Source organism: Lepidochelys kempii, chromosome 11 (assembly GCF_965140265.1).
Source record: "Lepidochelys kempii isolate rLepKem1 chromosome 11, rLepKem1.hap2, whole genome shotgun sequence".
Lineage (NCBI taxonomy): Eukaryota > Metazoa > Chordata > Testudines > Cheloniidae > Lepidochelys > Lepidochelys kempii.
In genome coordinates, this window is record NC_133266.1 from 52,896,385 (window position 1) to 52,911,747 (window position 15,363).

Below are 15,363 nucleotides of genomic sequence, written 5' to 3' on the forward strand. Positions count from 1 at the left end.
TCTTGAGATCAGAACGGATAAAGGTAGTGTTGCAAACATTTTAAAATTTAATATATGTTTAACAAACAAGAAAATCCAAAATGAAAATATATTGTAGGAAGATTGTTATATTGCTGAAAAAAATATTTTAATACCCCAGTAAGCACATACATTCTATTCACTTATTAACATAACTTAAATGAATCTGTCTGAATTTTTCCATCAATATAACAGTTTTCACAAAATGCATATTGTACAGTTTGGGATTTTCTTGTGTGGTTTTTAAAAATATATTAACTTCTTTTAATAAGTTTATGGAGGGGATAGTATAATGGGACTGCCTATGATGGCATGTAGTCCATCGGCGACTCCCAGTGGCAAAAATCCCGAACTGCTGGAGACAGGACACTAGATGGGGAGGGCTCTGAATTACTACGGAGAATTCTTTCCCAGATGTTTGCCTGGTGGGTCTTGCCCACATGCTCAGGGTCTAACTGATTGCCATATTTGGGGTTGGGAAGGAATTTCCCCCTGGGTCAGTTTGGCCGAGACCTGGGGGGGTTTTCACCTTCCTCTGCAGCACTGGGCATGGGTCACTTGCAGGTTTAAACTAGTATCAATGGTGAATTCTCTGTAACTTGAAGTCTTTAAAACATGATCTGAGGACTTCAATAACTCAGCCAGAGGTTAGGGGTCTATTTCAGGTGTCAGTAAAGTTCTGTGGCCTGCAATGTGCAGGAAGCCAAACTAGATTATCACAATGGTCCCTTCTGTCCTTAAAGTCTATGATCATTAGCATAAATATTATATAATAAATACAAGATAAAACTTAACAATGAAACTTGTCTCTTACAACACGAGTCAAAAACTGCTCCATGCTTCAGAAACACAGGCGCCGACTCCATGGGTGCTCTGGGGCTAGGGCACCCATGGGGAAAAAATGGTGGGTGCTGAGCACCCACCAGTAGCCAGCCCCCCATTAGCTCTCCCCATTCCCCCCCCCGCCAAGTGCCTCCCTCCCACTGGCAGGCCCTGCGGATCAGCGCCTCCCACAAACAGCTGTTTTGCATTTTGCAGGAGGCTGGGATGGAGGGGGGAGGAGCGAGGATGCGGCACACTCAAGGGTGGGGGTAGAGCGTGGGTGGGAAGATGTGCGGTGGGAAGAGGCATGGCGGGGCCTTGGGGAAAGGGGTGGAGAGGGGCAGGGCCTGGGGCAGAGCAGGGGTCAAACACCCCCCAGCACTTTGGAAAGTCAGGGCCTGTGATCAGAAATAATGTCTTCTCTCCCAAGGCATTCCTATAGTTTCTTAAGATTAACAGTAACATACTGAAGTTACTTAAATTCATGTGTAAGGTCCTGATTCTGCACACACAAACGTGCACATGCTGTTTACATGATTTGGAGACAGAAGTCCAGATCTTGTCCTCCCTGTTCCTGTTGGTTTCATCATAAGAGAACTGAATTTGGTCCTCAGTACAAGTGATCAACCTGGCCAAAGCAGATTAATAAAATGTAATACGTTACCTGTACAGGCATGCTGGCTGCAGCCAATATCCTTCTCTCTTCTCTTAAGCAGTTTGAAATAATAACTGCTATGTGCATAGGATTACCATGATATTTTCCCTGCAAACATAAATAAATTGTAAATGTTAAAATTAAAAGAAATCTAGGGTCTTCCCTATGTAAATAATAAAAATCTTGATTTCATTGTCCACTGACTGGCCTTGTACAGGTTTAGGGGATTTCGCTCATATTTCCCACCATTGTTAACACTGATTCAGCTATAAACCAGCGTTAACCACAATGGGAGCCCTTATGTAGATAGCCTGCCTGCTGGCGACACCATTTTCAGCACCGTGTCATTTAGACTTTTTCTGAGCTAGGTTAGATGACACAGTGCTGGTACACAGTGAGCCATGCATGTTAGGGCTCCCAATGATGCTAATGCTGATACAGCTGACAAGGTGTTAACAATGGCTGGAGTTTTTTGAGAATAAGCCAGCTTGATGCAATTGCATGACTTCTTTAAAGAGACGTACTGCATACATTTATATGGTATTTATTATCATTTATTCACATCACAGCAGCACCTAAAGGCCCCTATCAGAGTCCCGCTGTGTTAAGTGCTATACAAACACACAGAGCATGATGCAGTCCCTGCTCCAAAGAGCTTACAGTCTTACAACAGGCCAGTCACACAAGTAAGTTTAATGAGAAGGTAGGAGCAAATGGGGTGGGAGGACAAAGATTACAGTATAAATCAAAAGGCGTCTTAAGTAACTTATTTGTATGTCTAGATAATATGGAGGCTTCTACAGTAGTAGTAGATTTTTCACCCTCTTTAAAAACAAATATGATTGCATTGATTACAAGAATCCGATAAAACATATTACTGCATGTAGATTTATGATGCAATGCAGCATCCATTAGTGCCATTAAATATAGCCATGACTTATATGTAGCAATGGAACAATTTGACCTTCAAATGAAAACATATCTGGTTTGAGATGGTTTTCTTGTCAGCATATTTTTGATGCATTTTTTTTTAAATCAGGTTTTCCATTTTCAATCCAGCATGTAGCATGCATTTGAGCAAGAAAACTATATATCACATAACAGCATAGTAACTATGTAAGCAGAAAAGCCTTCCCCCGTACAGTATATACCAACAGACTTAAATCTGTTCTCATTTTAGCCAATCTCTTTGAACAATTTTTATTCCAATAACACATGGAAGAAGCAGCTTTCATCCCAAGACAAGGAGCCCAATTTTCCTCTTATTCACACTAATGTAAACCAGGGGCAGAATCACTATCTTTAATGGAGTTATACTGGTTTAGAACTATTGTGAGATGAGAATCAGGCCAAAGGGGACCAAATATTAATAAAGTTTATGCTGTCTTTGGCAAACTGGAAAGCTTGTACCACTTCCCTGAAGCAGTGCCTTTCCCAATAATATTCTTTTGTGCTTTTGCCTTTTTTTCTGTAATATTTGTTTACCTTAGTGTTTCTTCATATTTTTATTATCATTAGTACAGTACAATTTCTCACGCTTTTCCTGAACCAAATACTTCGTCTCTTTTGCAGTGTTTCCCCTTCTCCAGCTTTCTAATTTAGTTTTCACTCTCCTCTGGCTTTGTTTCTATTAAGTATTTTTCCTATCCTTGCTTTTTCTTTGCCTGGCACAATCAGCTTCACAATTCTTAAAACATCTCATTAGTTCTTAAACCAGTTGTTCCATCGTCTGTCAACAGGATGAGGATGCGTGATGGAAGAGTGCAGAGACTCGTCGTCTCTTGTCACATCCGCGTGACTGCACAGCTGAATTCTTAGCGGTAGTACTACATATAAAAAACAAAAAATGTACAAAAAAATCCCTTGGTGTTTTTGGATGAGGCATGGATAGCTGGAGGGTGTTTTTCATTGCTTACGCTGTCTGCAGTTGCAAGGCAGCATAGTATGAGAGAAAGACGGACTTTCAAGAGAAATACAAATCATTTTAATCAGTGGGACTGGCTGCTTGTTATTAAACGTTGTGCTTCCCCTAGTGTTGTGTTTCCAGAGAGAAATTGTACTGATGTAAAAGGCACAGGACTTTTGCAGTCAATTGAACGGGGAGTGAAGGGTTACCTTACCCTTAGCAGAGAAGCTTTTGGCTTTCATCACACTGGGCAAGTCTACACTCAAGCGCTACACCGGCGCAGCTGCATTGCTGTAGCACATCTGGTGAAGATGCGCTATGCCGACTGGAGAGCGCTCTCCCATCAGCTTAATAACTCTACCTCCGTGAGAGGCGGAAGCTGTGTCGGCGGGAGAGCATCTCCCACTGATATAGCGCCAGTGTGGACAGGGCTTAGGTCGACGTAACTTATGTCGCTCAGGGGGTGTCTTTTTCACACCCGGGAATGCAGTAAGTTACATCGACTTAAGCGCAAGGGTAGTCCAGCCCTCAGTGTTGAAACAAGGCTTCAGAGTTAATCAGCTGAATGCTAAGTAATGTACCTGCTATATGGGGTAAAATAAACTTCCCACAGCTGCCACATGTGCTGTATCTCCTAATATCCCTTTGAAGTGTGCTGAAAAGATTGTGACAAGTTCAAGGAGTTGTGCTTCCATTCACCAGTGAAGACTCTAACATCACCATGGACTCAAATTCACTATGTACATAACCTAAAAAGAAAGAATGTTCTACTATAGCAGTAATCTGTATCATTTGCTTTGGGGAATGAAGGGCAAGGGCTAGATTGTTGATTTTAGGCACAGCCCTGAGCAAGGTAGTGGTGAATAACCAGCACTATTCCAGGAGGCACTGCACGTCAGACACCCCTCTAAGGCACAATTCCCATCCTGCCTCCTCCTTGCTGTGGGTGAAGATAAGGGGAAGGTGTGTGGGTAAGGTTGTTGGTGGTCATTTACTGATCTATACAAACCCTTTCTTGCACCAGCTCAGCTGTGCTGGCCAGCGTGTTACAGGAGCAGAGCCAAACTTCTGCACATTCCTCAATTCTCTCTGCCTACTTCCCACCCACTGGCTCTGAAGGAATGAAGGAGAGCAAACAGGTGCACAATGCTTGCTTATCACTGCTCATGTGGACACAAGGGTGTAGCCCATGCAGTAGTACAAGGAGGCTTCTTACTCCCTTGTATGGGCATCTTGTCAATCTAGCCCTCAGTAAATTCTGAATGAAACTTTGCTCCCACTTTCAACATACATGAAAGGAGATGAGGGGAACATGGGACATCATATGTGATCAGGGCTGGGATTTGAGGATATTCCTGCAGAGGACTGAAGCCTCATCCTGTTTGACTAGAGTGGTGTTTCATGAGGAAAGGGACAAGATTAAGGGTTGGCCAAATCCTCAACTGGTGTAAATTAGCATAACTTCCATTGAAATCAATAGCTAATTTATACCAGCTGAGGAACGAGCCCTGATGATTAATCGGTTAATGTTTGTCCATTGCTTAGCTAGTTCTTTCTAATTCTTATAGGTTTTGTTTGCTGATATTCTTTACTGCCCTATCTCCTACATTTGAGTGTTCTGTCCTGGAGATGGCTGGCTGGAAGGAGTCTTTGCTGTGTCATGGTGTCTCTACAGGCAATCTGCAAGTGGACAGCCTGAGGAGTGGGGAGTCTGGGTTAGGCACTGCCCAGCAACAGAATCCCACTACCCTGTAACAAAATCTTAGGGTTTTGGCAGCATGTTTAATACACCACAGACCTGATCTTGCTGTCAGATTGTCATGGGCAGACCCTTATACCCATAAAGAGCCCCAGGACATAAGGGTCTGCCGACATGGATTGCAGAAGGCGATCATAACATGCAGTGACAGACCCATCTCAGAGATCTCTCTTTCAGTTTAGGCTGAGCCTTTGAGCCCATTTTAAGCCTTGGATTGGGGGGATGGCGATCAACTGAGGTCAGAGGGGTCCGCATCAAGATGGCTGAGGAGTGGCCATCCCAAAGAACCAAAGAGGGCAAAAACTAAATCCCTCAGACTCTAGTTTTTTGTCATTGCCAAGTGAAAGAGACAGGATTCAAACAAAAGCTGTTTTAACAAAGTCAACAAAAAATGAAATTCTGTGTTGGAGTCAGGAAATGTATTTACATAGAAAAGGCGTTTCAAAAGAAACTCTTGTCAGTGGGATGATTTAAAATCCCCCGCCATACGATCACCAGGTAACAGGGACTTTCCCAGCATTTCTACAGATACCAGTTGTACACAAAACTTTTTTCTTGTCTCTTTTTTTTTTTTCACAATGAAAAAAATTAATGACTTAGCTGTTTAAAAGACCAAAGTGATTAAGGGGGAATTAACTCCCTTCCCTCTCAGCTCCACAAAGCTCAAGTAAATAAGTTTTGTGTGTAATGGGGAGAGAATTCTCTCACTCCTCGCTCGCCACAGGAGTGCAGATCACCTCTGCAGCCTATGTGAGGCAGAGGCTGTGATTGGGTGGACCTGCTACATAGATGTTTCTAGACACAGGGGCAAAGTAAGCCCAGCCCCCTTTTTGCTACACACCCTAAAAAACCCTGTTCTGGACTATGGGGAGCTGGCATGGAGCTCAGCTCCATAGCTTCCCGGGAGTAGAAAGTCTCTGGTGTCCCACTTTGCCATCGCTCAGCAGCAGGACCAAACATAGTGCTGCTGCACTGGAAGCTGCTTTGGCATCAACACCAGTGGGTGAATTTCATCCTAACAGAACGTAGATAGTGTCTTAAAAATAACAAGATCAATGAAAGCTCATTTATAAGCTAGATTCCATCACCCACCTTGTCTCTGCTATACAGAAGAACATCTTTAAAGACTTAATACTTAATGTCCCAACCTGTTTTATACAACTCTCGATGATTATTGTATTTGCTGCTGAAAAAAGTATGCAGATAACCACCCAGTTTTCTTCAATATCAGTTTAAATTCTCCACAAAAACTCCCATCCTGGTTCAATTTTGCCCTTAGTTAACCAATGTAGTTGAAGAGAATTTGGCTAAGCATGAATTTAGCCATTGAGTGAGAAGCAGAAAATGATCTCCCAAAACTGGAGGGTCAAAAAAAGATGGTGGGGGTAGAAGAAGATGGGGAAAATTGAGAAAAGAGCCTGAAGTCAGGGAATCCAATCAAATCCTAGATTGTGATATAATGTACCATGCCATCCTGCCAGCCACCAAAGGAGAGTACAGATTCCACAATTAGGCAGTATTTTATTTGTTTGTTTACATAAAAAACCATCAAGTATCTTGATAAACACTTTACTCTTACAGCAGTTTTCTATTGTGAATAAGTTTTAAACCGAGACAGTGGGAAATCTTTGCTTCCTTCAGTTATTTCCTATAACTTGATTTCAAGCCTCTGGGTTTTTCTTATAAGTGTTGATGGGCTTATTAATACCTAACATAGCCTAAAGGAAGGCCAACAGAGAAGAGAGCTGGGGTGAACTTTGCATCTGAAAGTTTTGTTTTTATTGTTAAATGTCAAAAATATTTTCCTGCTCCTTTCCTTTGTTTCCTAAATATAAAAGTATTTCCTTTCCTAACATTTACATAGTGATCTACAATAAATAACTAATTAATATTTGGACAGGGTTTTTTCTCAGTAACTACCAGGACACTGTTAAATGAAGCGAACAGTTAGTGGAAAATGCTTTCATTCTGAACAGGTGAAAATATTCTCTGAATGCTGATGACATTTACTAAGAAAAAACCCCCATACATTTCCCAGAGAGCATATAGATTCTGCACTCCATATAAGACAACTGATGAGGTACAAATATCTTAATAGATCATGAAGAAAAAGAGAAACTGATTACTGCTAAAACAGTTAATTCACAATAACCTTTCGAGATAGATATTTTTGGCCAAGTTTTCAAACAGCTTGTAGAAGTATGTCCCATATTAATAAATACAAAATCTTGCATGTGCGGATGCGGAAAGGCATTTGTGCAGGCTAAATGGGGGACTGCATATTTAACTAGTTTTAGACTGTAATTATTATTTGGTGCCTAGAAACTCCTTTCTATGTGCAAATGTGGAGTTTTGCTCAGGTAAATCCAGAATTTTCCTGCACCCCCTCAGTCTCTTATACCTCTTCAGTTCCTTTCTTGCTCCCTACAGTCTCTTATCTTCTTATAGTTTCCTGCCCAGACCCCTAATCATAGAGCTCACAGCCATCTTCCCAGGCAAGCTTCAGTTGGACTGAAAATGGTGAAAGTAAGCAGCCATCTTTACTAGAGGCAGCCTCACTGCAGAATTCAAAGACTGCTGGGAAACTTTGGCCATCTTAACTGAAAACAGCTTGCTTCATCTCCATTGAAAGTAATGAGAGGGTGGCCATTTTGAATATGGGAAAATTCATAAGTTTGATGCCAGCAGTTGTAAGATCATGGAAAACTAAAAAACACCAAGACTTGCTATAACAATACTACAGTATCTAGCTCCTCTTTAGTGCTTTTCATCAGCAAACCTCAAAGTGCTTCACAACGGGGTCAGTATCATTTGTGATTTTATGCTAGAGTTGGCAACTGTTTTATTGCTTAATGTGAAACAAGTCACCTAGACCAGAGAGTTCTCAACATTTTTTATAGTGTGGACCACAACTTAATTGACCGACTGTCTTGTGGACACCTCCTCTCTCATCTGTGATCATGTGGGTCACCTCTTTCACACAGTTCATCAACAAATCATGATCTCATAACAGTCCTATAGCAACTACAGCAATTGCTTATATGGTAAATTAATATAAGTATTTAATTCTTAGCTTTGCTTCAGGTGATATACCAGCTGAAAACAAAGAGGAACAGCCAGCACCGTGTACTTCAAACTGTACTAAGACCTGATCAGATTTTTACAAGCTACCCCCAGCTTTACACAGACCACAAGTACAGGCTCTGCAGGTCACTAATAGTGGATATACTTCAATGGAAGTGACTCTGGTATGCACCAGCTGAGAATCTGAATGACTGTGTGGACAGTGACTAAAGCAGGGGACTGGAAGTTAGGACTGTTGGGTTCTACTTTTGACATACACTGACCTGTTGTGTGATCTTGAGAAAGTCACTCACCTGCAAAGGACTCTCTTTATTTTTTTAACTGGGCTTGTGTCCTTTTTGATTCTTTACAAAAATGTTTTTAGGTTTGGGGGATTTTTCCCTGCTTTTTTTAAAAAAGTAGGAGTATCAGGGATGTCAACTCTGGTCTTCCCAGGTTTTGTTAGAGGGCCTACTGGATGGCTCAGAAGATGTTGGTTGGAGGGGTGTTGTTGCTGAATCTTTTACAAAAGTTTTCATTCCCCAAACTGTTAATTTTTTATTGAAGTTAAACAGGGGTTTAAAAGACAGGGTGTTTAAACAGTTTGACAAAAATCCTTTCCCTTCCCAATTGCTCATTTTTCACTCTCCTGATTCTTGTAATAGCCTCACTTTACTAGATCTCCAGTCACCCCCATACAGTCTTCCAGGCTGTACAGATCTTCAATTTCCAATTTCTTTTTTAAAGGCAGGAAAAAACTGTTTTTGTTTTTTGTTTCATTTTGTTTTTAGAAAAAAACTCCAGACCTTCTTTATGCCTCATAAAGAAGAACAAAAAGCACAACCCACCCTTGTTTTCCTTTGCATTTTTTTCATTCCACCTTTAAAAGGCTAGCAAACCCTTCAAAGGGCACAGGATTCTTTCCCAATTCAGTCTGCCTCCGTTTACCCATCCATTAAGTAGGTATGATAATACTTACTGTACCTCTCTCATAGGTGTTATGATTCTTTGTTTATAAAGTGCTTGAGAATTCTCTAAAGGAAACTTTTCAAGTCTGGAGTATTATTATTAAAAGGACATTCAGACAGCCATTATGCTTCTGTTTTATCTAGGTCAAAGAGGAAGTACCTGTGTGAGTATCTATTTACTGTACTTATCTTAGACTTATATTTTAGATTCCCCTCCCCCATCATCCTCAGGATGCATGAAAGAAGAGAACTCAAAGGCAACCTCCTTCTTTTAGGCAATTCTCATGATATGGGGAAGTCCTAGAATGTACATATACAATTCTGTATTTCCCCTCTTCATCAATGCCCGCCTACTGTAAACTGTGTAATTTCCAGGATCTCATTAAATTCCTTAGGACACACAGAACTAAACTTTAATAATTTGTGGGCAGATAAACAGCAGAGTTTAATTAGTGCAGGCCAGGTCACCATCTCCCATAGAGAAACACAGAGCTGTGGGAGGAGGGAAACCCAGAAAATTTAATGCAATGAAATGTATAGAATTTGCTACTAAGCATCCCCACACAGCAGAAGAGATCTGGGGCCCACTGGAATTTGCAGGAGATGAACTTTCCTTTCCACTCCATTTGTGATATCAAAGTGTTTTCCCTAATTTACCAGTAATATTTGTTGATCAATGCTATTTGGTGAGAGAGAACACATTCTGGTAAATTGCATGTCAGACTGACTTCAAGTCATTTTGTAATTTCACACAGTTACTGACATTAACCAGGATGTGTATTCTATTTTGATTATACAAATAATTTAACTTTGAAAGAATCTTCTGTGATTACTTAAAATCTGTGTGAGACCAATTTCTGCCTCATATCCCGATTGGAGTCTTTGGTTATTATGGGTCATTCAATGCGAGGATGCTGAAGAGCAAGCCTATTTAAGGTAGAAAATTAAATATACACTTCTACTTTCACAATGCATTATACAGCAAAGGTTAGTCAAACCCATAACCTCATTGCGATGGGGGGGAGATGGTGGCAAAGGAAGAGGATTGACCGATTTATTTTTCTCCTACAGTCATTCTATACTAGAGCATTAGTAACAACCTCCCAAGATGATACTTGCTTCAGAACTTCACCGTCAGGCCCCAGTAGATCAGGACTGAGCACAGACTATAAGAGTTTCTCGCTCCCATCTATGAGCCAATTTACATTTGTAAGTCCTATAAACACCAGTAAACATGTACACGAAGTGTTAGCGTTGAGTTAAACAAGCAATAATTAGGAATTGGCCTGCCAATAGAATATGCGTTTCCACTCTAGTAACACAATTTCCATTCTTACATCTTGTCTGAATTAGAACAGTTCTCTTTAAAAATTCCCCACCACCAGAAAGCTCCACAGTTTCACCCAACCAGCTGTAGCTTTTTAGTACTCCCTGGCTGCAAAGACCCTCCCTAGTTTAGATTGCCTGCACTGGGACTGGAACAAAGATTTGTACTGTCTGAAGCACTGGGACAAACCAGCCTAACCCTGTCCATAACTGAAGGTCCGCCCCCTTACTTAAGGGGGAGGAACTTCTAAGCCCAGGCTACAGCTGATTACTGTGGACAACAAAAGAAACAGGAATGGAAATGAGGTCAAAGGTTGAAAAATCAGGGATCCGGTGGGGGGGGGGGCAATGAGTAGAGATCCCCTGATAGCACCCACTGCTCCTCAAAGGTGTCTAGGGAGTCAGTGGATACTGCCCAGATGAACTCCGCCTGGAGGTGTGTTTGGATAACAGACTGGAAATAGGCCCCCCAGTCACAGAGCACCTGCCTGTCCAGCTTCCTCCTTCTGGTGGAACAAAGATTTGTGTCTATCCTTAAACCCTAGCTAAGAGGGAAGCACCTTGCAAAACATTAAAAACTCTACTACTGATCTACGGTTAAGGCTGACCCAACGAAAACTGTTTCATTCACACTGGTCCCTGCATAGGTTACAATGCATGGGCCTTTCCAAAACAGATTGCTTTTGGTGATGTGGGTATCCCAGAGCCTCAATGGCTCACATAGGTTGGGACTGTCCCAGGATACAAGCCTTTTGGCTAGAAGCAGGCAGGAGGATTAATATGATAATGGTTACCTTCTTTAACGTTAATTCTCAGAAGTGTGTTTTGAGATCTATCCCATCATCTTGGAAACGCTCATGGAAAGCTTGGTTGTCTTGAGCAGTGCTTCTAGCTAAATGACTCATATTGCTTAGATAGAAAAGTGGACTGCCTTGAGGGACAGAAGTTTAGCACAGCAACTGGACTGTCCTGGTAGCTAACAAGCGGGTAACATTTCAGAGAACAGGGACCTTAGATAAACTTGAAAAGCTTTTGTGTGACTTTTTAGATACCTTTGATTAATTCCTAGGGAACAGAAACAAATGTCCAGCTCCTTTCTCCTCTCTGCCTCCCTTCTTTCCTTCCCCTCCCTTTTCCAATGTACTACCTTTTTGTTCTTCTGCCTTTTTTTTTCCCAGTTCCTTATTTTGGGTGGGGGAATCAATTAAATAAAGAAAATCCCCCACCCTAGCTAATGTACTGGTGGCAGGCTGGCTAGCTCAGTTGGCTAGAATGGTCTATAATGCAAAAGTCATGGGATTATGCCTTCTCCAGGCCAAGATTTTTAGTGGGGCGTGCTGGTGGTTAAAGTATGTTACCCATTGGAGCAGGATGTTAATCATGAAAACTAATAGTTAATCAGTCTTATACAGCAGAACACATTAAATATACCTTTCCTATTTGTTATTTACCCACTCGGATTTAATGCATTGTTGTAGGCCAAATTCTCACACAGGGGACTGAAGGAGACAGAGAAAGGATGATGGTAGGCCCAAGGGGTGCTCGGTAATGAGATCTAGAGCTTGTCCTTCATAGGTCACAGGATCAAATCTAGCACAGGTCACTAGCAACCAAAAGTTTTTAGCAGCTAATGGCTTATTTGACCTCCATTCACTTTACAGAGATAAGAGCCCCCACTGGTATTAATTCACACTGCTGATGTCAGCATTAGGATTGAGTTGCAGTAAGGGGAAGTTTTCACACCTCCGTCTTGACCGGCATCTGGCTTGTGGATAAATAGTGGAATTCAGTCTGCTGGGTTGTTAATCTGGTATTGTTCATGAGTACTAAATCTACATGAAAAGATTTTAAAAAAATTCTGCTCTTGGGCATCAAAGGTAACATTTTAACACTGAGCATTAAAATAAATATATTGTATAAAAGGAATGATATTTCAAGTGAGGCAATATGGCACTAAAGTGGGCATTAAAAGACAACACTCTATCTTGTTCTGAGTATTTCTTTATATGTTCCATTCTCACCCTGTTATAATCTTTAACAGGAAACTGCAGCTCACACTTCAATGGCTATTGTTTCCATCCTCTGCAGCTGCTTCTCAGTACCGTGTTTGTTAGAAATATTTGTTAAAATGCCAGTTGGAATCTCCTATTTCACAGCATACGCTGTTTTTGTCACTTTCCTTTGTTGCTGTGAAACAAAACAATTTTAGGAAACATCTGTCACATTTTTTCTTACTGGGGAAGTGACTTCTGTAACCATTTTGAAATAAGAAATTTAGTCTCTCTCTCACCCCCCCGCCACAGACTAATTGTTGGTGGGAGGGTGGTTATTTACAGGTAGGGACTGATATTGTCATATGCGTGAAACACTGATATAATATCAGTGACAAACTGTCAAATGACTTACTGTGCATGTAAAGCAGAGTTATTATTATTTATTATTTGCATTACAGTAGCACCTAGAAGGTTCAATCTGATCACCAGTATTATTGCATTCATCACTCTCACAGGTACTATCTGATCAAAAAACAATTTATGTGCAAAAAAGCAAAGTCTAAAAAGAAATAGTTTAGCCATACAAAGATGGGACATCCTTAAAAACAACTATATTAGCAAAGGGCTAGACATTTAGAAGACATCTAGACTCATAGGAGTCATGCTGGAGGTGAAAGGTGGGACGTTGGCTGCTCATTACCCGAGTCATCCTGCTAGGATAGGGCCCAAGATGGGAGGCTGCAAAGGAAAAATGTGAGATTTAGCACATACTGCAGATGAACAATCTGCACTAACCAGTTTGGCAGGGAAGAGGGGTTTTGACAATGTTCCCTTGAGAGACCATGCTCCCTTGGGACTAAGATTACACAGCTGGCACATTAGCCATTCTCCTTCCCTAGAGCATCAAGTTAGATTCCTTCCCAGCTGCTAAAGGGGACTGGAGAGTGGAGAAGAGGCTCCCTAAGCCCTTTTCTCCTTCTAGTGCAACTGGGCAACGAAAGGCAGGATTTGGCCGACACTTAGGTTTAACTTAGCCCACATCATAAACCCATGAGAAAGCGACGTTGTGGTTGAGGAGAAAAGTTACAGTGCAGCAATTCTATATCAAGTCTTTCCACATAAGAATGATACTTGCAACATTGACACCTGTTTCTTTCCCTAACCCCTACCAACCAAAAGTAAATATATAAAACAAAATTAAAAAATTTTGACCAACACACACAAAAGCCTACCTACCCCTAAGAGATATGAGCCCTCCAAAGCAGAGGCTCAAAGCTGAGTGCCTCAGTTGCAATCTAGTTTGCAGCCAGGGGCAAATCTGATGGGAAAATATCTGAATCAGAACAACATAGATCGGGCTTTCGGCAGTAACGATTGTCCCAGTGCAGAAGAAATTGAGCAAAGCGTAAATGATAGAAGTCCTATTACTACGGAATTAGCAGATTTACCCGATGGTAAGGAATGGAAATGTGAGGCAAGTGATGGAGAATCATCCAGTTTTCCTGGCAGCGTAAAGGCGACTGGTGATAAAAAAGAATGTGGCTCACATGAAAAGGAGAGTAATGACAAAGAAAAATCTGGTTTACATGAAAAAGAGAGAAACTATAAAGAAGAATCAGCCTTGCATGATGACAGAAATGGCAGTGAGAAAAACTGACACCACATATCGATATACCAGATCCTGCTTTATGGCTGGTGATCCTAAACTCTGCTGATATTGATCGTACAATTTTGAACGGGCCAAGCAAAATCAAGGATGTGACGTTTCCAGTAAATGAGCAGAAGCAACACTGCTCAAAGTCACACTCTGAAAAAGGGCTCGAGAATGGTGAGAAACTGAATTGGCATTGGCTAGTTTTCTCAAAATCAACTGACAAAGTGCCCTGGTTTTGTTGCAAAATATTTGACAAGAATGCCAAATCATTGCTTGCACTTTCCAGGTACAATTATTGGCATAACTTAGCTGATGCTCTGAAGTAACATGAAAAGTCACCCAGCGTTGGAGGAACGTGCTCAAGCATCTGATCTCAATTACCTTCTTCCTTGCAAAGAATAATTTGGCCTTCCAGGGATCATCAGATAAGTTGTTCATTTAACATAACAGTAATTTTCTCGATTTGGTAGAGCTCCTTGGGAAATACGACCATGTTATGTGTGAGTCAAGTAGTTCATAAAGAAGCTATGGATCATTACTGCAGCAAAACAGTTGGAAACAAATTGATTGACCTTATGGCAAGGAAGGTGCTTGATACATATTGATTATTACGCCATAATAATGGACTGCAGTCCTAATATTAATCACAGTGAAAAGTTGTCATTTACAGTAAGATACGCTGATGACAAGGATGGCTATATCCAAGTAAAGGTACACTTTATCTGTTTCCGCTCTGTGGATGACTCTACTGGAAAAGGCCTGACAAAACTGCTTATGAATGTTTTGAATGAGAATAAAATAAAGCTTCAGGATTGCTGTGGCCAAGGCTACAACAATGGTGCAAATATGAAGGGAAGAAACAGTGGCGTCCAGGCAAGGATCCTTGTGCTGAATCCAAGAGCTTTCTTTGTGCCTTGTGGCTGCCATTCCCTCAAACTGGTTGTGTCAAATGCAGCATCATCATCTTTAGATTCCATATCTTTCTTTGGAGTACTGCAAAGGATATGTTTTCAGCATTAACTATCAGGTATAAGATCCTCATGTACAATGTTACAAATCTGACCATGAAGCCTCTAAGTGACACTTACTGGGAGAGCTGCACTGACAGCATAAGGCCAGTGAGGTACCAAGTGACTGAGGTTTATGATGCCCTGATGGAACTGGCGCAGCTGAGTAAAGCTGTGGCTGGAATCAGAAA

The 15,363-nt window shown here is 41.3% G+C and overlaps 1 protein-coding gene across 8 annotated transcripts in view; it reads right to left on the reverse strand.

Moving 5' to 3' along the window:
- The window catches only part of STAT4 (signal transducer and activator of transcription 4), a 62,224-nt gene that overhangs the window by 30,133 nt on the left and 16,728 nt on the right, over positions 1-15,363 (reverse strand). For all 8 annotated transcript variants that reach the window (XR_012154337.1, XM_073306206.1, XM_073306211.1 and 5 more), the window contains exon 4: positions 1,505-1,603. Coding sequence is in view for 7 of the 8 variants with exons in the window: in XM_073306206.1 (XP_073162307.1) it covers positions 1,505-1,603 (99 nt within the window). In the remaining variant the exon portion in view is untranslated. The remainder of the gene's footprint in view (positions 1-1,504; positions 1,604-15,363) is intronic.